This window comes from Vidua chalybeata, chromosome 6 (assembly GCF_026979565.1).
Source record: "Vidua chalybeata isolate OUT-0048 chromosome 6, bVidCha1 merged haplotype, whole genome shotgun sequence".
Classification (NCBI taxonomy): Eukaryota; Metazoa; Chordata; class Aves; order Passeriformes; family Viduidae; genus Vidua; species Vidua chalybeata.
The window spans coordinates 55,242,149-55,264,410 of NC_071535.1; the positions used below are offsets into that span (position 1 = coordinate 55,242,149).

General features: G+C 45.4%; 1 protein-coding gene across 1 annotated transcript in view; it reads right to left on the reverse strand.

Annotated features, from left to right (window-relative positions):
• ABTB2 (ankyrin repeat and BTB domain containing 2) overlaps positions 1 to 22,262 on the reverse strand; it is a 111,865-nt gene that overhangs the window by 7,200 nt on the left and 82,403 nt on the right. The window contains exons 4-10 of the mRNA XM_053944754.1: positions 9,301 to 9,453; positions 7,481 to 7,646; positions 4,359 to 4,448; positions 3,821 to 3,922; positions 2,319 to 2,415; positions 1,520 to 1,655; positions 296 to 522 (exon numbers count right to left, since the gene is read on the reverse strand). Coding sequence (XP_053800729.1) covers positions 296 to 522; positions 1,520 to 1,655; positions 2,319 to 2,415; positions 3,821 to 3,922; positions 4,359 to 4,448; positions 7,481 to 7,646; positions 9,301 to 9,453 — 971 coding nt within the window. The remainder of the gene's footprint in view (positions 1 to 295; positions 523 to 1,519; positions 1,656 to 2,318; positions 2,416 to 3,820; positions 3,923 to 4,358; positions 4,449 to 7,480; positions 7,647 to 9,300; positions 9,454 to 22,262) is intronic.

The window sequence follows — 22,262 nt, forward strand, 5'->3', positions numbered from 1 at the left end:
TGTTCCTTCACCTTAAACCATTGATAAACACTGAATTTTAGGTGTAAGTATCCAACAGGGAGAGATGCCCCTTGCTTTTGATAAATGGTAACACAGGATCCAGCCAAGAGTGAGGGACATCCCAGAGCAGCAGGAATTTGAAAAAAAACCCCAACAACTTGTGAGGAGCCTTAAACACTTTTAAAATTTAGATTAGATAGCTTTGCAGTTGGGGTTGTTGCTCTTCTAAGTGAGAGGGGCAGAAAAGGAAGGTTTTTATGCCTCATGTGCACAAGGCTCAGAAGGAAGGGCTCACCCAGTGCCCTGAGCTCCATGGTGATGTCCACGTAGCCGTGCTCGGCGCTGTAGTACATGGCCTCCTGCAGAGCCTTCATCCGCGTCTTGCACAGCCGGACCTGCCCCTCGCTGGAGCTGCCCTGGCTGGAGGTGTCACTCTCCACCCCCTCGGCCAAGATCTCCTCCAGGGACAGCACATCCCCCTTGGCCTGCTGGGGCTGGCTCAGGAGCTTGCGCAGGACGTTCCTGAGCAGAGAGGTTACACTTACTAACAAAGGAAATTTCAACAACTCAGAAAGGACTGTGGGGATTTGGGATCTGGCTCACTAAACAATAATTTCTTCCCAAAAACAACTGGCACTGTGGAGCAGCATAGAAAACACTTGTCCTTCCCTACCCCATTTCCTAGAAACTGGTGCCCCTCAACAAGGGCAGAAACATGGCCCGTACTTCTCACATGGTGGGTTTGTTTGGAATTTCACACGGCAGTTGCAAGAAACAGACTTTCTTGTTTGTGTCTTGTTTGGGGAGTTTGCATCACGGGTGTCCCTCAGCCAGCTGGGGACAGCTGCTCCAGACATTCCCCAGCCCAGCAGGGCCACCCAGAACTCCCTGTGCTGCTGCACTGCCACCAGCCGGTGCTCTCCATGCACCCACACCCCTCCCTGGGGCTAAATCCAGCTTATTTAAGGACCTAGCTTTAGGATCACCCCATCCTATCCTGTGGCAGAACAAGCCTTGGATCTTACTAACATTTCTTTAGGGAACACAGAGATTTCTGGAGGAGCTTGCAAGTAATGTCTTATTTCTGAACAACCACCCTGAAAACAGGGTTGGAGAACCCAGGCTGGTTGGTTTAATGATTCACCTCTTGGTTGGCCCTCCAAAAACCAAAGATGCAGACGCCCAGGCTCTGCTGTAAGTTATTCTTGCCACCTCAACCTGATTAGATTCCATCTCAGAACATGAACCAGGATCTCACAACCCTGATTTCATAACCTACCCTTAGGTGGGACTTGGTCTGCTGATGTGGGGCCTAAAACCAGCTCACTCTCAGTGCTGCAGAGCCAGACCAGCAAGTGTAAAGACAAGAAACAGCAAACAAAGATCTTTGTTCTTTGCTGTCAGGAGAGTCTTAATCCCATCTGCTGAACTGCACACGCTGGGGTTTGGGTCACACACAGGACACACAGCAACACCTAGAGTGCAGAAAGCCCTGTTCTGAGCACGAGCAGAGCACTACCTGTGGCCGTGTGCTGCTGAGTGGCTGAAGCAGTTCATGTCCTCATGGAGTGACGATGACATCCCGTTGACTTCCAGCATGCTCAGGAGTGGATCGGCGCCCCTGCTGAGCAGCAAGCTGACCAGCTCATAATTCCCTGGGGAAAAAGGACAGGAACATCAGGATGGTCCCTCTGTGGAAGCACAAAGCACAGGACTGGCCACAGGCAGGACTCCCTGGCTCCGTTCCCATTAGATGGAGTAGGGAGTGGTGGCAGGAGATCCAGCACTGGGTGTCACTGGGAGAGGAAGAGGCCTTTTTTATCCCTTCCATAAAGCTTGGAGCAGAGCAAGCCAGCCACTCATCTTCATAAAAGCACAAAGACAACAGAGAAAGAAACAAAAGGAAAAAAACTAAAACCACTTTGAGGTGAAAAGTGTTGACAAACAAGGCCAGCACAGACTCGTTCACAGAATGCTCAGCTCCTGACAGCCTGCTAGAAGAAATGCAGAATTTTTACCTGCATTTAATAAACTAATATACCAAATTTCTTTATATAACAGTTATTTTTCCCCAGGCTGAATGGAAACTTGTTAATTTTTCACATCTGGGTGTTGCTTAGGGCCACAGACGTGCCCAGACTAGACAGGGGCTGGTTTATGTCCCTTGACAGTGCTTTGTGAAGGAGTTGGTGCCATCAGCTCTGCTGTGGGGGCTCTGGGGATGAGTCAAGAGTGGGACAAGTTGGAAAACAGATCTTGGGGCCCATCAGGCTGGTGGCAGTAAGACATGGAGAGTGCTGAGGCCACAGAGAGCTCACCTGCAGCTGAGGCCAGCTGGAGGGGGGTCTCAGCGTAGTTGTCCTCCCCAGTGTTCACGGCGGAGCCCTCCACATGGGCACCAGCATCCAGGAGCAGCTGCAAGGGGCACAGGAAAGGCAGGGAGTTGGGAAAAGAGCAATTCAGAAGGACCAAGCAGCCAGGGCTGGTGTTAGAAAGGCGAATCAGTGGGTTCAGAGTGAGGAGGGCCCATCTGGAGAGCACCACCTCCTTTTTTAAATCTCCTTTATGGCGTGGCTGTGCAACTGGATTCTCCAACTCCGAAGGGCTCTGCAGTCAGAGCAGGAAGCCCATCCTAGCTCCATGCTGTACACAGGAAGCAGGGTTCCCCCAGGGAATTACCAGGCTGGTCATACCTCGTGGAGCCTGTGTAGGGAGGCCTGGCAGCTGCAGGGATTGTCACACAGAGCCTGCTTTCACTGAGCTGCTGTGAGGGAAGGAGCTCCCTCCCAGGGGAAGGGGAGAAGGTGACAGGGTGATGGGGATGTTTTATGGCCAGGTGGGGCTGGCAGAAGGCTCTGGAGCACCCAGAGCAGTGCTGGCAGGGGCAGGCAGGGAGGATCAGCTCTGTCATGTGTATCCACCAGGATATTCCATGCTTCCACGACTGTGGGCACTGCAGTACACAACAGGAGCTTTGATTCACTTGGCTTCATCTCCTGGGAGAATCAAACTTGTATCTCACAAATAAATTAAGGCTGTCCAACCTCTGGAATACCAAAGGCTGCCTGGGCAGTTTGCCAGGTGGAATCTAATCTTTATAATTATGTACAAATGTACACAAACAAAAGATGAGTGTGTGCAGCCTCCATTTACTTACCTTTTTTTTTTTTTTTAATTCCTTCCCTTTGAGCAGAAGGTAAATGAAATTCAACAGCAATTGATTGTCTGCTGTGATCAGTTTTTCATTCCCCTGGAAGCCTAGGTAGCATTTCTGGGGCTCCATGCCATCCTGCTGTCCCCTGTGATAATTCCACAGAAAAGGGAGCAGGGAGGATGCCACAGGCTGAAATCCACAACAGCTTAAGTCTTGTTCATGCAGTTCTCAAGGATTATGAAGGAAGTTACAGATGATTTGCTGCCATTAGAGCAGACATCAGCATACACTGGATTTTTGCACATATAAATTTATAAACCAATTAATATCTACTGTTATAAAGCTCCTGATCAAACAGCCAAACTGCAACCACTCCACGTGAAGCACTAGTTTATTTAAAACCAAAGAAATGATTGTGCAGCACTGTTTTGGGAGCAGTGAGCCTTGGAGCAATACTGAAACCAAAATAAAATACAGAAACACGCCGTGTTTCGTTCTCAAGGCCTTGCTAGGAATTAAGTCACCAGTTTTCATTCTCCTCGTTTTAAACAGCACGCAGTTTCTCCACTGGTGTTTAGGAGGCTGGGGAAGGCTGGGAGCGAGGTCTCACAGGGCTGCATTTCAGTCCCCTGTGCCTGCTGGAAGGATTCCTGGCTGGAATCTTACCTGGACCACCGAGATGTGCCCGTGTAACACGGCAAAGGTGAGCGCAGTCCAGTGCCGGCTGTCGGGATGGACCGAGGGGTATCGTGGAGAGGCACTGGGCACCTGGAGCAGGGAAGCAGCACTCATCACCCACTGCAGCCTGCCTGCCTTCCTCCCCTGCCTTCTACAGAACTTCCTCTGTGAGTGACAAGCCCAGGGAAAGGGACTTGGGCCACTTAGAGAACACTGCGGCCACCACTCGCTCTGCCCCATCCCCTGGGACTCTTTAAAGGCCTCACTGGTTTCTCCCTGTGGCAGCTCCTTCCCTCCCCCTCCCCGTGCCCATTACACTTGCCAGTGCAAATCCTAATTGGAGCCACTGAGTGCTCCAAGAGGTTTTGAAGGTTTTCTCCCCCCTCCCAAATCCCTGAAGCAACAGTTTCTGAGAAAAATGCCTTGCTTGAAGCTTCCAGGACTGAAGCCTTCAGTTGCTAGGAGAGATTTCAGAACTCCTGTTAGTTTACAGCTGGATACTTATGGGCAGAGGGCATATACTCACTGGTATATCTAAATTTGCTCCAGCATCTATAAGCATTTGGACCATGGCTTCATCTCCAGCAGCACAGGCGTACATGAGGGGAGTCATACCCTTCAGAAAGGAAACAAAAAATAAGAACAAAAAGAAAGTTACCTTTCTATCCCTATCAACAGTGACACTGTCATGGACACAGTGAGTTAGAATCTTAATGTACAATGTGTGTGTAGGACAGCACATATATATTTATAAAGTATTTTCGACTTATATGCAGAGGGGGCACAACTGATATTGGAAAATGACCTGGACAAAACATTACTGGACAAGGCTGAAAGAACACAAAAAGGATCACTGAAAATCCTAGTCCTGTATTGTCCACAATTCTCCAGCTTTCCCAAGGCTGCCAACAAAGAAATGCCATTTCTTGGCTCATTTGTAGCCAAATGAACTGAAGGCAGAAAGCAACACAAAAATACAGACGATGAATTTATTTGGCAACTTCTCCCTATTGCTAAAATCCTATTTGCCTCAATATTTCAGCATTTCAATCCCATAAATCTCCTTCCCTCTACTTAACCAGCAAACCATGACGGCTCAGTGATGAATTATGAGAAAAATGAGCCTTACTTATGGAGTTCATTCCTGAAGTAGCCAAGGACAGAAAGGAAATGGCCTGGTAAAATCCATTCTTGCTCACATCCCACAGCTTTCCTGCCCCCTCCCCTTAATTATTGCAGGCATTTGGATTTTTTACAGGCAGCATCTCCACAGCTCAGTGTGCAATACCAGAGCTTCATCCTTAATGGGAGCTGTACTGTAAAATGGAATTACATCTCTCACAAAGGAGTGCTGCTCTTTACTCTGCAAAGGTGTCTTTTCAAAGCAGCCACAACTCCCAGCTTCCTGCTTTGGGGCACTTCCATTGGTGAGGATATTTCTGGGTGAGATATTTTGGCTTTTGTGGGGCTTGGGAGGCTCCACACTCATTACAGACAAACAAACTGAGAATTCAAAACGCAGGCCTGCAGGCACAAACCCCAGTCAGGGTTCTAAAACTTATATAGATTTACATTGTCCTTTTAAAAATTTTTAATATTAGTGTTGCACTCCCTGCTTGCACCTTGCCAAGGGAAGAAGAGATTGTTTTCCTAAACATCTCCAATCCCCTGAAACCAGAGAGCTTGTTGGTGCCCATCAGAACTGAATACAGGGTCCTGCTCCAAACTCGCATTTCTGAGGGGATGTTCTGAGCTCTTTTCCACAGATTTCCACGTACACAGATGGACAAGTGGGTCTGAGCATCCTGGACATGCTCACACCCTGGGAGTGGTCAAAATCCCAACCTGGATCTAAAGCCTTTGTATTAAATTATCCAGCAGCTCTGTCATGCCTAAGTCAGTTTTCCCGAGTTTGGGCATCTGGCTTTGTCTTACTCTTTTCCAAAAGGAGCAAAACAAGCTGGTGGCAAAATCCATCTTTGGTTTCCTGTTCCAGCCATGGCAGAGCTCATTCCCAGAACTTGAATTTAACTCTGCCTGGGGTGGGCAATGCCACACAAGTACTTGCTTGGACACAAAGCTGAGTTGCTCCAGAGTCAAGTGGAGAATTTCCAAGCAACAATATCTCCAAAGGGGGCCTGTCCTGCCCTTTTTGTTGGTGCCAAAACACTCTCTGAGTGCCACAGATGACAGAGCTGCCCCTCTCGTAGCAGGGCTGGCAAGAGGATCCCACCCACAGGATGAGACATCAGTGAGTGACAGCAGAAACTCCACAGACTTCCCAAGGAGCTGCCCACAGGGGTCTCTGGGCTGACAAAAGCCAGACAGCTCCCACTTTGCTGGCTGGATGAGAGGTAGGGAACATCCAGCAGCGAGAAGTGACAGTCCTGGCACCAGTGTCTGAGGTGCTGGGGCACAGTGTCTCACAATGCAAATCATCTTTGAGAGAATGAGAGGCCTCTGGGCTACAGAAACTGCAAAAACTTATTTAAAAAAATATAAAGAGGAAGTGGGAAACCTTCATAGTATAAATCTGCCACCTCAGTCACTTTACTTAAGTGAATATCTATGATGAGATACCCACCCCAGTGACCACAAAACTCCTGGTATGGGATTTGTAAATAAGGCAACTACACACCAGATATGTCCAGGAGCAGCTTCTGCTATTTGTGTATACATTCACACTTCCCTTAAAACTGCAGGATGGTGGGAAGTGCTATGGAAGACGTGCCAGGTTCAGAGTTGGGTCTGAAATGTTACTGCAGTAAAATGCTGGCAGTGAGAAAACCTCTCTACCTGAACATAAACCCTTCCCACTGCTCAATATCCTCTTCTTCCAGAGATGTGACAGCTCATTCTCCTTGCTGTGACAGCTGTAACGAGTGTTTATTTAGGAGAGGTGGCTTTTTCCCCCCTTTTTTTAAATTAAAAGCTAATTCCATGCATTGAATGATATCCCCGAGGACAGTCTCTGCTGTTACTTGATGGGACTGACAGCATGAGCAGAAGCAGCCAGAGACTCCCAGGACTACCAAATCCCTATGGTTCAGTGTAGTTGAGCAGGGAACAGTTAAAAATGGATAAACAGACACATCAGCATGATGGACTATGAGCAAATCTAACAGTGACTGACACCAGGCCACTGGGGTGGGGTCCTCAGTGCTGTTTCTTGTATTCCAAACTGCTCTGAGCCCTAAAGTCAAGAGACAAAAACACCTTTTGGTCACTTCTCACTAACCCAGCCGGGATTTGGGCTGTTGAGGCAGAGGGGAGTGTCACTGGAAAAGAAACCACTTTGCTTTGACATCCTCTCAGCACATATCAGACTTTCCATTCACTGCCCCTGTGTTAACCTGCCTGCCATCAGCGCCTGAGAAAGCCCATCCAAAGAACAGACATTCCAGCTGATAAACAATCCACTCTGGGCTCTAATGGGATTTTTTTTGGAGGGATGACATGAGAGTGGGTTGGGGAAGTATTTTTCTGTGTTTTAAGGGATGCATTTTCAGCCTAAACCACGAGCTAGAATTAGAAAATCCTTGGAGAGGCAACAAACACGACCTGGTATTGATTTGCCACATGGAAAGGAAGGAGCCAGCTGCTGATGCAGGGAATTTTGGGGTTGTGAGGGTTTGTTCTGTGGCACACCTGATCATCCATGGTGTTCACCCCGTCGGGGCCCAGTGCATCGATGGCTTGGTTGATCAGATCCGTCCTCCCGCAGTTCAGCATCCGGAAGCCCAGATCCTGCTGGAATTTCTCAGTAGCAGCTTTAGCATCCAGTCTCCGGAAGGAGCTGAAGCAGCATTCAGGTCTGTGAAAGACAAAAGAATTCCTGGATGGTGCCCATATACCATAAAAAAAATATATATATATATATATATATAGATCCTTAGTCTTTGCTGGGCAAAAAAATATCAATTTTTTTCAGAAGTATGAAATAAAAATAAAATTTAGGCAGGGAAACACCCTCAACACTTTTCCAGCAACTCAATTGAAGGAAGTGCTTTAACGTTTCTGTGAGGATCTACTAAATCCTTATCCTTTAGATGACTATCAGGGCAACTTTTATGTCATCTGGAAGGAAAGGAGCCCAGGGATTACTGTAAATCCTCTGGCTGGCTGCTCAGACTCTTCTGAATTCCAGACCTGGAAGTGTGTCTCCTTCACTGAAGGATCACTTCCCAACTGGAGGCTGGCACGGGGAGCTCAGCCCTTTGATGCTATTTTGGGGTGAATGCCTTCCACAGTACCCGCCTGGTTTCCAGCACAGGCTCTTGAGCAAACTCTCAGTGAGTGAGATATCAACCTGCCAAGCTCCTCTGATAAATGAGATGCTTTCAGCACAGCCATCCTCCTCTGGAGAGCCTGGACAGCCTGCCAGAGGAACAGGCCACTCATCACATCACACAGAAGATTCAGGATGAATCTCATATAAAATCTACCATAATCTTTTTCTAACTGGTATCACAATCTACAGTGTTACCCAGAATAAGATGTAATTACTTTACATAATAGTAAAGAAGAAAAAGAAGAATTATGTAAAAAAAAAGTGAAATAAAATGATTCCATTTGAAATCCAGTGAACCTCAGAAAAACAGAGGTTTCTGAAGGGATGGAACTTGCCTTTGCACATTGTTTCTATCCCACCAAGCAAGCCAGGAATAAAAAAATAAATAAATAAACCATTAAACAAACCAGTTTCAAGACCTTTGTTCCCCCTGAATGTGCTGGATACAAAATGACTGCTTTAAAGGATCAAATAATGCAATCTGGAATCAACTTTTTTTTTTTTTTCTCTTCTGGTTTATATCTTTCATTCAAGCTATCTTAAAAAGCAAGGAATAATATTGCAATTAAGTCTGAGGCACAGAAAAACCCCAAATCCAAATACTTGCATTTCATATTCAACTTTCAGAAAGACAAAAAATCTTTCTGCCCCAGCTGCAGAGATTGGCCAAAGTTCCTTTATCTCTGGATGTACCGGAAGGTTAAACGTGTATCGCCTGTGCGGCACAGCGCAATCTGGCTTCTGGGAAATGTAGTGAAAGTATGACCCTGAAATTAGCTCACTTGGTTAGAGCATAGTGCTAGTACTTAAGAGTTGGACTCGATGATCCTTGTGGGTCCCTTCCAGCTAGGAATATTCTGTGCCTGAGCACCAGGAGCTCCCACCTGTGGTGCACCGGGCTGGGCTGTGGCATTTCCAGCGCTGGAGGGACTGATAAGAGACTGAGTGAGCCGAGCTACAGCCCACGGAGGGGACTGTCTGAGTTTGTCATCTCTTGGAGCAGCAAGAGCTGCTGTCCATTAACACTGTCCGTTTTTGTGCTGGTGATTGGCCAGCACTGAATCCACCACACTAACTTATGACTGGGAAATCTCAACTTGGCAAACCAAAACCACTAGAGGAAAGTTTTAAGAAGCTCCAAGGACCAGAGGAGCTTCCCAAAGCTTCGCCCACGTACTTGAGCTGGCGTGGCTCGCAGTCCAGCCCCGGGAGGAGCAGCCTGGCCGTCTGCCTGATGTCGTCGCTGTCCACGGTCAGGCTGCGCCGGTGCTCGGCGTAGGTGATGGCCACCCGCATCCACTCCATCAGCGGTGGCAGCAGCATGAAGGGGCTGTGAAGGGAGGGGAGAAATCCATTATGGAACAAGGGCTGAGGCTGGAGGACACTTTGTGGGTTCCTGGGTGTGCAAGGGGGAGCCTGGCACGGATAAATCCCACCTGAGGAAGGAAACTGGACTGGAAGGTCAAGGCTGCGGGAAGGAGCTGCTCAGCCTCGGTCACCCGAACAGTTTATGTAATAGCTGTGTCTGTTATTCTAAATTTATGCTCCTCCACTAGGAACACCAAAAATGTCCTTGACTGTTTGCAACTTCAAACCTTGCTAATTCAGTCCTGCTTCCATTAATCTTTACACTATGACTATCCCCACGGCTTTTTGCATTTTGCCTGTCTTATGCAGAGCTCAGTTTTGCCCATCTGACCCTCAGTTTTGCCCCTCTGAGCCTCCAGACCAAAGAACTGGTGGAACAATGAGGTTTTACTCAATATGAAGGGCTGCAAGGCAATAAGGGAATATAAATAAGGTAATAGCAGCAGCACCAGCTCGTGATTAGCCCCCCTTACTCCTGCTGTAAGAATGAACACAGCACTGAGATTACACATTAATGTATAGTTACCATAATACTCTCATACACAACATATCTCATCCAGCCTCCCAATATACAGCCAGACTGATCTATTTTGCTTGACTTTTCCCCAAGGAAACCTGCCACCCCAGTGGAAGGCTTGGAAGTGCCAGCTGTCATGAAAACACCTCTCCCATTCCCAGTAATGACTTCATTAATGCTGTGGAAAAAGGAAAAAAAAAAAAAGATTGTTCCATTTAACCATTCAAAAGAGAAGAACTGAGGGGAGAAAGGATCAATTCCTTTACCAAGTTCAGAGAGGAAAATATATATATGAGGGAATATGAACTGATTTGGGCATTAATGAAAGCAGCTGAAGCCATGAAAGGCATTTTCAAAGCTGTGCCTGTGTACATGTGCGAGGGCAGGAAGAGTGAGTTGCACCAATCCCGTTAGAAACCATTTATTCATAATGGGATTTACAAGCAGAACTCCCTTTATCACGACTCTGAACACCCTTCGGCCTGGAATAACTCCACTCTGTAAAAATATGTGCTGTTCCAATTTTACCACTTGCGAGGTGCACCCTGAAACGCTGCCATTACCACTCTACAAACACACCCAGTATTTTTCCCCTCTTCTCATTCTCTTCCTTTTCTTCTGAGTTGTAAAACAGCATCTACAAAACCAGAGGTGTTTTAAGCACCGGATCCTGGATTGCTCAGGGCCAGGGTGTTTCTAACAGGACATTGACTTTCTCTTGTTACCAAGTTTACCTTTCTGTCAAAAAATCAGAATATCAGGGTTGCTACAATCACCACTTTGAAAACCACCCAGCAGCTCATCCTTCCCCAGACTTTCTGAAAGGGATGGGATGAATCATTCCAGCTCATCCAATTCAGAGCTGATCGACCTCCTTAAGGGAAGAGCAGGAATTGTCCACAGGTATTTGGGAGATGCCTTTCAGCAAATTCTCTGCTCCAGAGAATTTCAACTCTTATCCGGTCTGGAAAAGAGCCATTCACACTTTTTGAATGCAGGTACTTAAGAGAGGAGCGAAAATAATTATTTATCTTTTCTATGTACTCTGCAGAGCCTCTAGCATGTGATTCAAAGTTCCACAGAGGTGGTGAGGGCAGAGAGGCTAAAAGCACCAGAATTAAATACAGAATTAGATTATATTTAGATTGGGAATGCTCAGGAGCACTGGAAAAACTCATCTTACAAGAGATTCCATCTGCCACCTTTTGTGGCAAACAAAGATTTAGACCACATCCCAGCTTCCCTGACACTCCCATGGTGGGAACCCTGCTGGGCAGGGAACCAGGTCCCTGATCAAACCCTGGTGACTGAATCAGGGCCCTGGGCAGCCAAAACCTCTGGTCAGCCAGCAGTAAATGCCACGGAGTCTGCACCAGAAATAACACCTATCCTGAAGGAATTTCCACTCTGCAAAACAATCCACATGTGCCAGCGTTATAAATGGCTTCCACACAAGCAGACCTTGGATGTGGAAAACTTGCTTTGGGAGGAATAGCAAGAAGAAAGATTCCCCACCCCTCCCCCTCTTCTGTTTCTTTTTTTAATCTCAACAGATTTTTTCCAAAGGCTTTAAAAGTGACAGCTCAGACTGCCTGGTTCTCCTTGTGTCCAAAGGGAAGCTGACTTTGGAATGCAAAAAGCAGTATCAGGAAGGATGTTCTCATCCTGCTGTCCTGATTTTCCAAACCCCACCACTGGCATTGCTGTGCAAATTGGATAAATCATTCCTTATTATTCATTAGTCTATCGAGGGTCACTATAATGGCTTAAACTGCTATTTTGCTGAGAAAACTGTTTCTCTGCAAAATTTCTAGCTTGAGGATGGGGTTTTTACTCTTTCCCTCTGGTTTTATCCAACTATTTCCTTTCTCCCAACTTGGCCACGCTCTGACAACAGCTTTATCTTCCTTTGCTCACTGACACTCCACCAGATAAGCAGCATTATCCCAGGACTGAAGCAGAAAAAAGAGGTGCAGTTCAGCTGAATGAAACACTAACGCTGGGTCACGCTGCACTAAGAAAATAAATGAAATTACTCATTTCTTAGAAAATAAAATGCCGTTCTCAACCCTGTGGCCCTTAATCTGGGCATCCATCTGCCCCCAAGGAATCACTGATCATTTCACAGTCTGCAGAAGGGGAAGGGGAGAAACCTTCATGGAAAATTAACTGGGAGATGCTGCGAGCTAAAGAATTAATTTCTGCCTCTGTGCTCCTGCCTGTGCCATGTTCTGCCCGGTGCGATTTTCCTCTGGTCTTCCTGACATTTAGAAGCATTTGGCAGCTCATTAAATTCCATACATGAAGTGATCTAGCCTTGGGAAGCTGTCATATTCCAGCAGCAGCTCGCTGGGGACACAGACCCTCAGATTTCTTGGAAGCGCAACGTCACCATGGCTTCTTCCTGGTTTTTTTTTTGCCATGAAGTTGTCTTGGAGTGATGCCAGCATGAACTGGGAATGTGCACAAGACTGGGAAGTGGAACAGGAACTGCTCCTCTTTGGTACACCTTGTGAAGGATCACACTGAGGTCTGATACTGTCATGTGCTGTCAGTATTCCACCCATAAGTTCTCTGAAATTCCCTCCATCAGGAACTGGACAGCCCCTCCATTCCCGAGGGGATCACCTTGGAGCTGGGTGAGAGTGCTCTGAGAAAGAGCAGCCTTTACTATGGGCTTCCCCCTTCCTTTGAGCTAAACCACTGTGTTTTATTTAGACATAGCCAAGGAGCCCAAGCAGCATTTGGCAGAGAATTTACAGCAAGCTTTAGGATAACTTTTTCCTGGAAAAGGTACTTTCATTAGAATGGCTTTGGACATGACTGGCATGTGGAAAGCACATGCAGCATCTCGATGAGAAGCTGTGGGATCACAGACTTTCAGGGATATCCATCACAAAGAAATCATTCCCCAAAGTGGACTCTTCTGGGGATTTCTAGGAGCACTGGGATCAAGGCATTTTTGGCAAAGGGAAATTAATTGTATGCAAAAAGGAGAGCACTCCAGGGGAGTTAGAAAATCACATGATCCTTCCTCTGCTTTGAGCACTGCTAACTCAGGTGAAGACAGTGGGGTTTCCCACAAAGAACAGCCATTCTATCAGATTCCTTCCCCCTGCCTGTGCCCCCAGGAGGACCCAGTGACAAGACTGCTGAAAAATCACAGAGTCATAGAGTGGTTTGGGGTGGGAAAAGCTCATCTTGTTCCAACCCCCCTGCCATGGGCAGGGACACTGTAGGATACCTTCCACTAGCCCAGGCTGCTCAGAGCCCCTTCCAGCCTGGAGGGAAAAAGGAGGAATAAAACATTTTTCCCCGCTGCCCCACCTCTTCTCTGCTGTTTTTCATTGCCTTCTGCTCTGCTACAGCAAAACTAAGTGGGAGCCAACGGTGACAGCAACAGCAAGAAAGAAAAACCTTGTTCTTCTAAACAAGGCTCTCCTTCTTCTAAAGCAGGAAACAAAACACTGTCCTAATGGAAGCAGATGGGAATGGCAAAATTCACCTCCCTCCTGGCAGCCTGAGCCACACAGGCAGAGTCTCCCATCCTACCTGTCCCCAGGCCTAAATGGTCTGAGTGAACTAAAGCATGTGGAAATCTCACGTACTTATTTATATTTAATAGTATCAATATTATTATTTATTATTATATATCATATTTATATTATTTATTTATATTTAATTATATTTATATTATTTATTTATAAATCTCAAGTATTTATGGTCAGAGTGGGATAGTCCATGGTAACCCCCCATGTTTGACTTACAGGAACTATACAGAGGCTCCTGGGGAGAAGAATCCCCAATCTTTAGAGATCAGTGTGGGGTTTTGCGAGGGACTAAAAAATAAAAAGGAAAGGTTTTCAGTGCAGCGAGCTAATGTTTGAATTTATTGCTGGAATCAAATGCTGTGGCTCAAAGTCACTCAGATGGAAAAACCCCAAGGATGGCAACAGAGTCAAAAAGAAATCAGAGTCAAGTCTCATTACTTAGAGAAGGGAAAAGATTCTGAGGCAAGACAGAGTATCCAAAACTCAAACCATGGCACACTGATGTGGAAAACATGGCATATTTACAATTTGGATTCTCAAACACTAAAACCCCTCTTCAAGCAGCAGGGAGGAAAAAATATATCTCAGAGTATGTAATTATATGTGAATAAAATAACAACAGAGATGTTGATTTAGAAGAAACACAAAATTGTTGCTCCAAAATACAATCAGTTTCAGATAGGAGCTATTCCTCACAGATTCAAAAGTATTTTACAAAATTTCAAGAATTTCCCACATTTACAGGAGAATAAAATAGGAATTATGCTGAGCCCTATTCAAGGATCATCTCAACATATGCAACATCTTTCAAGGCAGACAGTCCAGATCCTTACAGAAAAGGAAGAAGAAATTTAATCACATCCAACTGACCCCAAAAAGTTTCTTCTGACTTCCCTTAAAACAATGACTGGCTCACATCTCAGAAGATAAGAGTTCTCAAATTTTAGTGGATCGTTATCAAGTTACTAAGGCCTTGGCTTAGCTATGCCATGAGTTTAGAGAGTTACCCTGCAGTCAGACACTAATGGAATGAAACCCATCTGGTTAATATTATATTTATTGGGATCCTTTCTCCACTGAATCTGCCTTCAGAGTTTCCTCTTCATATAGACAATATAAAAAGTCTATAAATATATAAGTAATTAATAATAAAATAAATATAAAAGTACAAGAGTACTTTAAATCTAGAACTGTCAGCTCTGATCCTGCTTCCCACAGACAGAAATAACACCTTTTCCATCCTTTGCAAACCACACTTAAAAATAAGGTGCAGCATCAGACAGGTTTTACTGCATGTTGCTACAAATCAAAGGAAAAACTAAATTTGAGTTCACTTAAAAAAAGTAACATGAAGTAATCATTGAGAATTCACTATGAAACTTAAAAAGAGCTCTCAAGTCTATGGTTTATTTATTGTAATCACATTTTACGAACTTTACCAAGAGGGAAAAGCTTTCATTTTCAGGCTGGAGACAAGCACTGGTGCTGCTCTGGAATGTGCCATGTGTCTCATTAGAAAAACATATTTGCAACATCTGCAAAGCTGAGGCAGGAGGAAGGTTTCTAGGGAAGCAGAAAATAATGAAAACCAACTTAAAATGTATACAGTTGTTGTTAAGAGGGAGAAAAATATACATGATAGTTTAACTATGACAATATGGTCACAGTTATGGGGTCAAGCATGTGACAATTTCCATCTGTCCCCCCAGCCCCACACGGAGCTGTTGGAGCCCTGATGGACACGGAGGAAATGCAGAGGAAGGGAAAACACCAATCCTGTTCTTGCTGCTGCTCCCACCTCCTCAGTGCCCTAAAACCCTTCATAAGGTGAAAACTACAGCAAACAATTTGGGGGATGAACTGTGTCTGGACCTAATTGCAGTCCTGACCTCAATTAATGTGGAGTGAGTCCAGTGGAGGCCATGGAAATGCTCCGAGGTGTGGAACACCCCGTCTCTGGAGCCAGGCTGGCAGAGCTGGGATTGCTCAGCCTGGACAAGAGAAGGCTCCAGGGAGACCTCAGGGAGTACCTAAAGGGGCTCCAGGAGAGCTGGAAAGAGACTTGAGACAAGGGCCTGGAGTGACAGGACAATGGGGATGGCTTCCCACTGCCAGAGGGCAGGGATAGATGGGATATTGGGAAGGAATTCTGCCCTGTGAGGGTGGGGAGGCCCTGGAACAAATTCCCAGAGAAGTTGTGTCTGCCCCACCCCTGGAAGTGTCCAAGGCCAGTCTGGACAGGGCTTGGAGCAACCTGGGATAGTGGAAAGTGAACCTGCCCATGGCAGTGGGGATCACTTTTAAGGCCCCATCTAAGCCAAACCATTCCATTATCCTGATTCCATGATTATTCCAACAGTGGCTCTGGCCAAGCCATCTACATCAGATCCAAGCCTTTCCCAACTCTTGCAAAAAGGTGACTGCCCTGGTTTGCAAGCACAAACCACCTTCCAGACAAGATCCAACCAGTCCAACATGTGGAGTCCTGGTACCCAGGACCCACCCGGAGGAATCTGACCCAGGGAAACCTTGCCATGCCCGACAATTCCAGCCGCAAAGGCAAAAACTGGTACATTTTGGAGCAGGACAGGAGCACAATTTATATGCATGAAAGGAATGAGCCTGTAGCAGCACGTTAGGTGATAGTCAGAGATAAACACGGGCAGAGAGCCAGAGTGGGGTGTCTGCTATTCTTGGATCAGCCTTGATCCTGTGGGCAGAAAAACCAAGCGGTAACTGCTACGGTGCATTCCAGCCGCTACACTCGCAAACTAACGAAAACAAAACCAAACCAAACCAAACCAAACAAAAAAAAAAAACAAAACAACAAAAAAAAAAATCCCATGCTATCTGCAAGCAGATTTACCAGGGGTCAGCTGGTTCTTCACTACCCACAGCCCAGACTCCTCCTTCCCCAATTTTTTTTGCCCATTACACGTAATTCCCAACAGCAGGAGCAGGATTGAGATAGCAGCCCTTTTAGTTATGACTTCAATCTGATTTGCCAACGTGCATATGTTAAAAGCATATGCTGGCTTTGGAGCCAAAACCAAGCTGCCAGATTCAATCACTGAGCTGGTTTTCAGGGCCCAGTTGTAAAATCCTGACACGAAGCGTTGCCACGCTAATGAAAACTGCCCGGAGCTCCCCAGTTAAAGCTGTGTGAGCAAAGAGCCAGGAAGAGAAATGTTTTTTTTTCTGCAGTTCTGGAATACTGAGAGCTGTTCAATTAATTATAGCTGGAAACGTTTGTTCAGTTAAACAAAGACGATTCTTACCAAAGCAAAGGGGTTTTCACAATAAACAGGGAAAGGTTTCCCATTTACATCCCAGCACAAGCCAAAACCTAATTAGTGCTTCAAATAAGACATTTTAAAACACAGAATACTGGTATCTAGAGGCAAAACATTTCAAGGTTAAGAAGATGATTCTAAGATGTTTCTTTCCATTTCAGGACTAAGAAAAAGTTGATGAAACTCCTGTTTTTCTATTGACTTGACTGATGTGACATTCCTGTGCCATGTCACACTCCTGTGAACAGAGACACTGAGTGTCATCAGTCATTCCACTGCTGATGTCAGTGCTTTCTTCAAGAAAATCCAAGGAATCTTTTGGCTTTTCACTTTCCTAGAATCTGAGATGTTCCAGGAATTAATTTAGTATGAAGGCACTAAGAACACACCAACACATGAGGGTTTGCTGCTCTCTTCGGTAAAATAATGCAATGTGTGCTCTAAAATCAGGTACCCACTCCACCCAATAATATAATTTAAGAGTTCATTTGCTTAAATAAAGGGCATTCAAAGCCCATGGGGTGTAGCATTTGTGAATGAATGGACAGCACTTTTCTAATAGTACCATGTAAGACACAAAATCTGCCATTAATCAAAGTTCAGAAGGAGAAGTAACATCACTGCTGGATCAAATAGATGCCAGTGTGGTGTTTATAAAGTTTTAAAATTATTATTTTGCAGGAAGACGTCACTCTGTCTTAATGGCAAACTGCTCAATGAACACATTTCACCGAAATCTTCAAGGTGCTTCTGCTCTGCTCCTCAGTTCTTGTCTTAAAACACTGAAGAATTGCTGTGCAGAACGAAGAGAAAGTTCCAGTGGTGAATTAATTAGTTTCTGCTTTTTACTGGAAAGCATAGAGTTCCATGTTTGCATTTTGCCTTAAAAAACTGAATAAACAGTGTCATGTAAAGTTACAGATATGAGAAATGCAAGCAACAGAAGTGTCCTGAATTTAAAGAAAACAACTGTTGCAACAAAGTCTTTCTATGCCAGACAAGAAATCATCATTTTCCATTTTGTGTTTAAGACTGTGAAATCTCCTAATTTCAAACTCTTTTTATGGTTCTATCTCTGGGATTTTTATGATCCTATCAATGGGCATCATCACTGAACCTAAACAGCACTGGGAATGGCAGACACAACAGCTTAACTCTGGGATTCTGGTAGGTGGATTTAATTGGCCAAGCTCAAATTCTTTCAGTTTTCAAATATCCTAAATTTAGAGCATGCATGCACTACATTTCAACATTTGGAGCTTCTCAGCAGATGCCACAAATTCCAGCTATTAAGTCTGCTCTTAGTGCCAGCAGTGCTGCTGAGCAGCCTCTTGCTTTGCCTGCTATAGTGTATGAACTACTGAATCTCAAATGAGAGTAATTAAAATGATTCAAAAATCTCAATATATGGATGCAGGAGATCTTTCAGCAGGTCACAGCTTGGCCTAACCAAGAGCAATGCTGACAGGACACATGGAAAAAAAGCTCTTATCCTGACAGCCTCAGGACGCTGTGGTCAAATACCAGCACAAACAGGAGGCCAGAGGCATAACCAATGCCTTCCTACAAAGCAACTTGTCAAATTACCAAAGTTTTATAGCTATTTCTCATGGACTGTGAACTACAGAGTTGCAGATTTTATGCCCAGATGGCAAATGCCTGAGTAAGACACCAGCAGTATTTGTTTACACCCTGACACCTGCAGCACAGGGAGATGAAAAAGCCCAATTGTCACTCAAGTCTCCATATCAAGTTATCTGCTACCCCATCTCTCTCTCTCTAAAAAGCCACACTTAAATAGTCTCATATTAATAGATTAGATAAACATTCTATTAGGAATAAGAGAATGAAGTTTTCTTATGCTCAGATAAAACCTGTTCTTGCAACAGGCCCAACCTGGTTCATGCTGACCATGGCAGAGGGAACAGCTCTGTGCTTCCTACAGGAACATGGAGGAATTTCAAGCTTCAGCTGCTCTCTCAGCTAATGCCTACCATGAAAAAACAATAATTTTTGTTTCTAATGCCAAATGGCAAGGACTTCTTTTATTTTTTTATTTCTTTTTCTCAGCTCCATTAAAATACTGCTGCCAAAAAGCAAATCACAAACACAGAAGCATCAATGATTGACAGGATAAAAATGAGCCTATTCTAACACCATTGCACTCAATGTGCACAATTATTCTTTTTCAGCTTGTTGAGGAAAATATCAACATTCTAAAAACCTGCCCTACACCTGAGTACCTGTTGCTTTAATAAATTGTTCTCTCAGCAACCAATGCTCTGCATCTCAAGGACAAAGAAAGAGTCATCAATAAAATGTTTACAACACATGGGACACACCTTTCTTCCCAGCGTTTCTACCTCAAAAGAGCCATGAAGGAACAAAATTATTTGAGAAATAAACTGGCTTTCATGTTATTTTCTTTGCACTGGGTACCTTTGAGCCCTGACTGTGAATGAAGCTGTACAGAGCCCAAACTGTCACTATGCTGGGACAAACTGTGCTCTCAGATTAAGCCACTTATCTTTAGGTGTCTTGACTGTCTGAGCACAGACAGTTTAGCAGCCCCAAAGTAGCCCCAAAGTGTGTTAATTAAACCATTGTAACTTCTTGTACAAGGAAGAATGGGACTCCCAGATGGAAAGTCACTTAAGGCACATATGTTTCTGTGATATTCCACTGCACCAGCTCTTCAGAGAGATCCTTCCTGAAGAATTTGGCAGCTCCAACAGGGAACTGAGCACTGGCTACCTGGCACAGTGCAGAGCTGACAGAGGGAACTCTTATTCACCCAGTCTGGCTGCTGGGAGCAGGATAATTACAAGCAGCTAAGTTCTGAGCAGGTTATGTTAGCCGGTTATAATTTCATGCTAACATGCTCCTGTTCCTCTCAGACCATCTTCTGGAACTGCATCACAGACAACTCATCCTTTCCCACTGAAAATGTCCCCAGTTCTGCAGCACCTGCCCAAGAAGAGCCCCCCGTTTCTCTAGAAGGATCTTTTCCATTTCTGAACAAAGCCAAAGGAGTGAGGAATTGTTAACTGAACTCCTTCCAGCAGCAGAGAGTTTTCCAGCAAGCCTAGGAATAAAACCTTCCAGCTTCTGCCTGCCCCTTCTATTCTCTAGACATTATGATAGACTTTCCAATCCCTGGAAGAGAGACCTGCAGGTACAAACTCTCCAGTGGAACTCGAGTTGCCAGTGGTTTGACTCCAGGCTGGAAATGCCCCTTCCAGCAGCATCACCAGCAAAGCACAGCCTGGTCCCTCCTCTCTCAGCAAACACGTTAGACCAGCACCCATGGGTTAGACCAGCACCCATGGGATCAACCCCAGGTGCTTCAGCCCCAGAAGACTCTACACCCAGGGCTGAATCAGCTCAGACATGCAGCTCATTTGAATAGGATTTGTCTTGCAGAGCAGAGGTGCTTTTGGAAACACTCAGTTCAGCATCTGCTGTAAAAACCACGTGATTAAAATGGTGCAGTTTAGCTCTGTAAGTGACCACGAGGTCAGGGCAGCCCAGGCATGGGATGGGGAAGTGCAAACTGCCTTGGAAAAGGAAACTCAGCAGAGACACATCAACCTAGGATTACCCCAGGGAAAGCTTAGGTCTAATCTCCACAAGGTCAGAGAGAGAGAAGGATTGCTGCTATTATCACAAATTACACCCAGAAATATTTATTCTACAGTGGAGCTTGGCTCTCAGCAATGTGTTACAAAGATGTCAAGAACAATAACAGCAAAACCCCCAACAACCTGCCAGCCCTGGCTGCTGCACAGCAAAGGCTCAAGATTGTATTTATTTAGTGTGGCCTTTGTTAAAGCACCAGATAACTTCTTCCTCAGGAAACAGGCAAGTTCTGCAAGGGAAGGGCTGCAATTTAGTCCAATAGGAAACAATATTAACTTCAATTGGCAACAGCAATTACTGAAAAAGAAGAAACTTGTTGGCTTGTTACCATCACCGTTCTTTGCAACGTGCACAGAACCTTTCATCCCCAGAATTACTGATTTTTCATTGTGTTAGTTACAAGAGCACAGTGCTGGTATCAGGAGGCTGTCCTTAAGGAAAGATGGAGACAGGAAAGACAGAAACCTGCAGGAGTCAAGCTGAGAGGTGCAGACTCTCAGGCAGTCCTCTATTATTCTCATAGGCACTGTCTAAAAGGTGGGAAAAGAAGTCAGAAGACCTTGCCTAACTCATTCCTGTGTTTCTGTAATGCTCTTATCAGCTTTGTTTTAGGTCTCTCTGGATTATTTTCCTTTCAATCTTGATGCTGGTTTACTGCTCATCACAAAGAACAAACAACAAACAATGCACAACCCAGGCTGCCCATGGGCACTGGAGATTCCAGGCAGCTGAGTTGCCAGGCTCTCATCTCCTTGCACCTTCTTTTTTATCTGAACAGATGGAAATTCAGGAGCAGGAGCCAAGAGCTCAACGTGGGCATCTCTGCTGTAGTTACAGTAATTGCTGGAGCTGTAATTGCAGGGTGGTAACACACACAAACACACACACAGTGCCTGTTGTCTCTCCACTGCTGAACAGCACAGCCAGGGATCTCTCCACTTCTCAACACTTTTACAAACAGGGACTTTCACCAGAAGTGGCTTTGGTCAGCGATGGCCTTTGAGGGGATTTCCACCCAGCACTGGGGTAAAACCACTGTAAGAGCAGAAAACTGTGGTTTTCAAACAAATGTTTTGCAACAGACAGGACAAAGACTGTCAGACACCTCACGCTTCTCCAGGTAGATGGTGAGGATCAACCACTGCCTGCTGAAGAACCAGCTCCAGGGAACAAGGTATTGACTCCTGTCGAGTGGGGAATCACCAAGTGGAGAGATGTTAAACAGCTTTGAGGGCAAATACTGAAATTAGAGCCACAGCAGCACAGGACAGCTGGGGTGGGAGGCACTTCTGGAGATCATTCAGTCCAAAGCCCTTGCTCAAAAGCAGGGTCAGCTGCGAACACTGCCCAGGACCACATGAAACAGGTGATTTTTCAGGTGTCCTGTCCCACCTGTACCTGGGACACCTGAGACTTCTCAGAACATGAAAAACAGCAGCCAGATCTCAAGACAGTCCAAAAACCTGACTTTACCCCCCACAGCTTCAAACACAGCCTTTATAATCCAATTTCTGTTTCACTGTACTCTCTTTTGTACTTGCAGTATTTCCCCTGTCTCTCCACGCAGTCTGCTCTGTGCTGCTCCAGTTCATACACAGGGAGAGTCTTCTCCTCCCAGTTTTGCAGAGAATTTAAATAATCTGTGTTTGTATCACACCCCTGCTCTGAAACAGAGAGATCAGAAGATGCAGGGGCTCCTTTGGAAGCACTACAATAACACTACAGACTGCTTACAGCCAGCAATGTGGAAGAAAGGCTGGTCTGTCCCAGG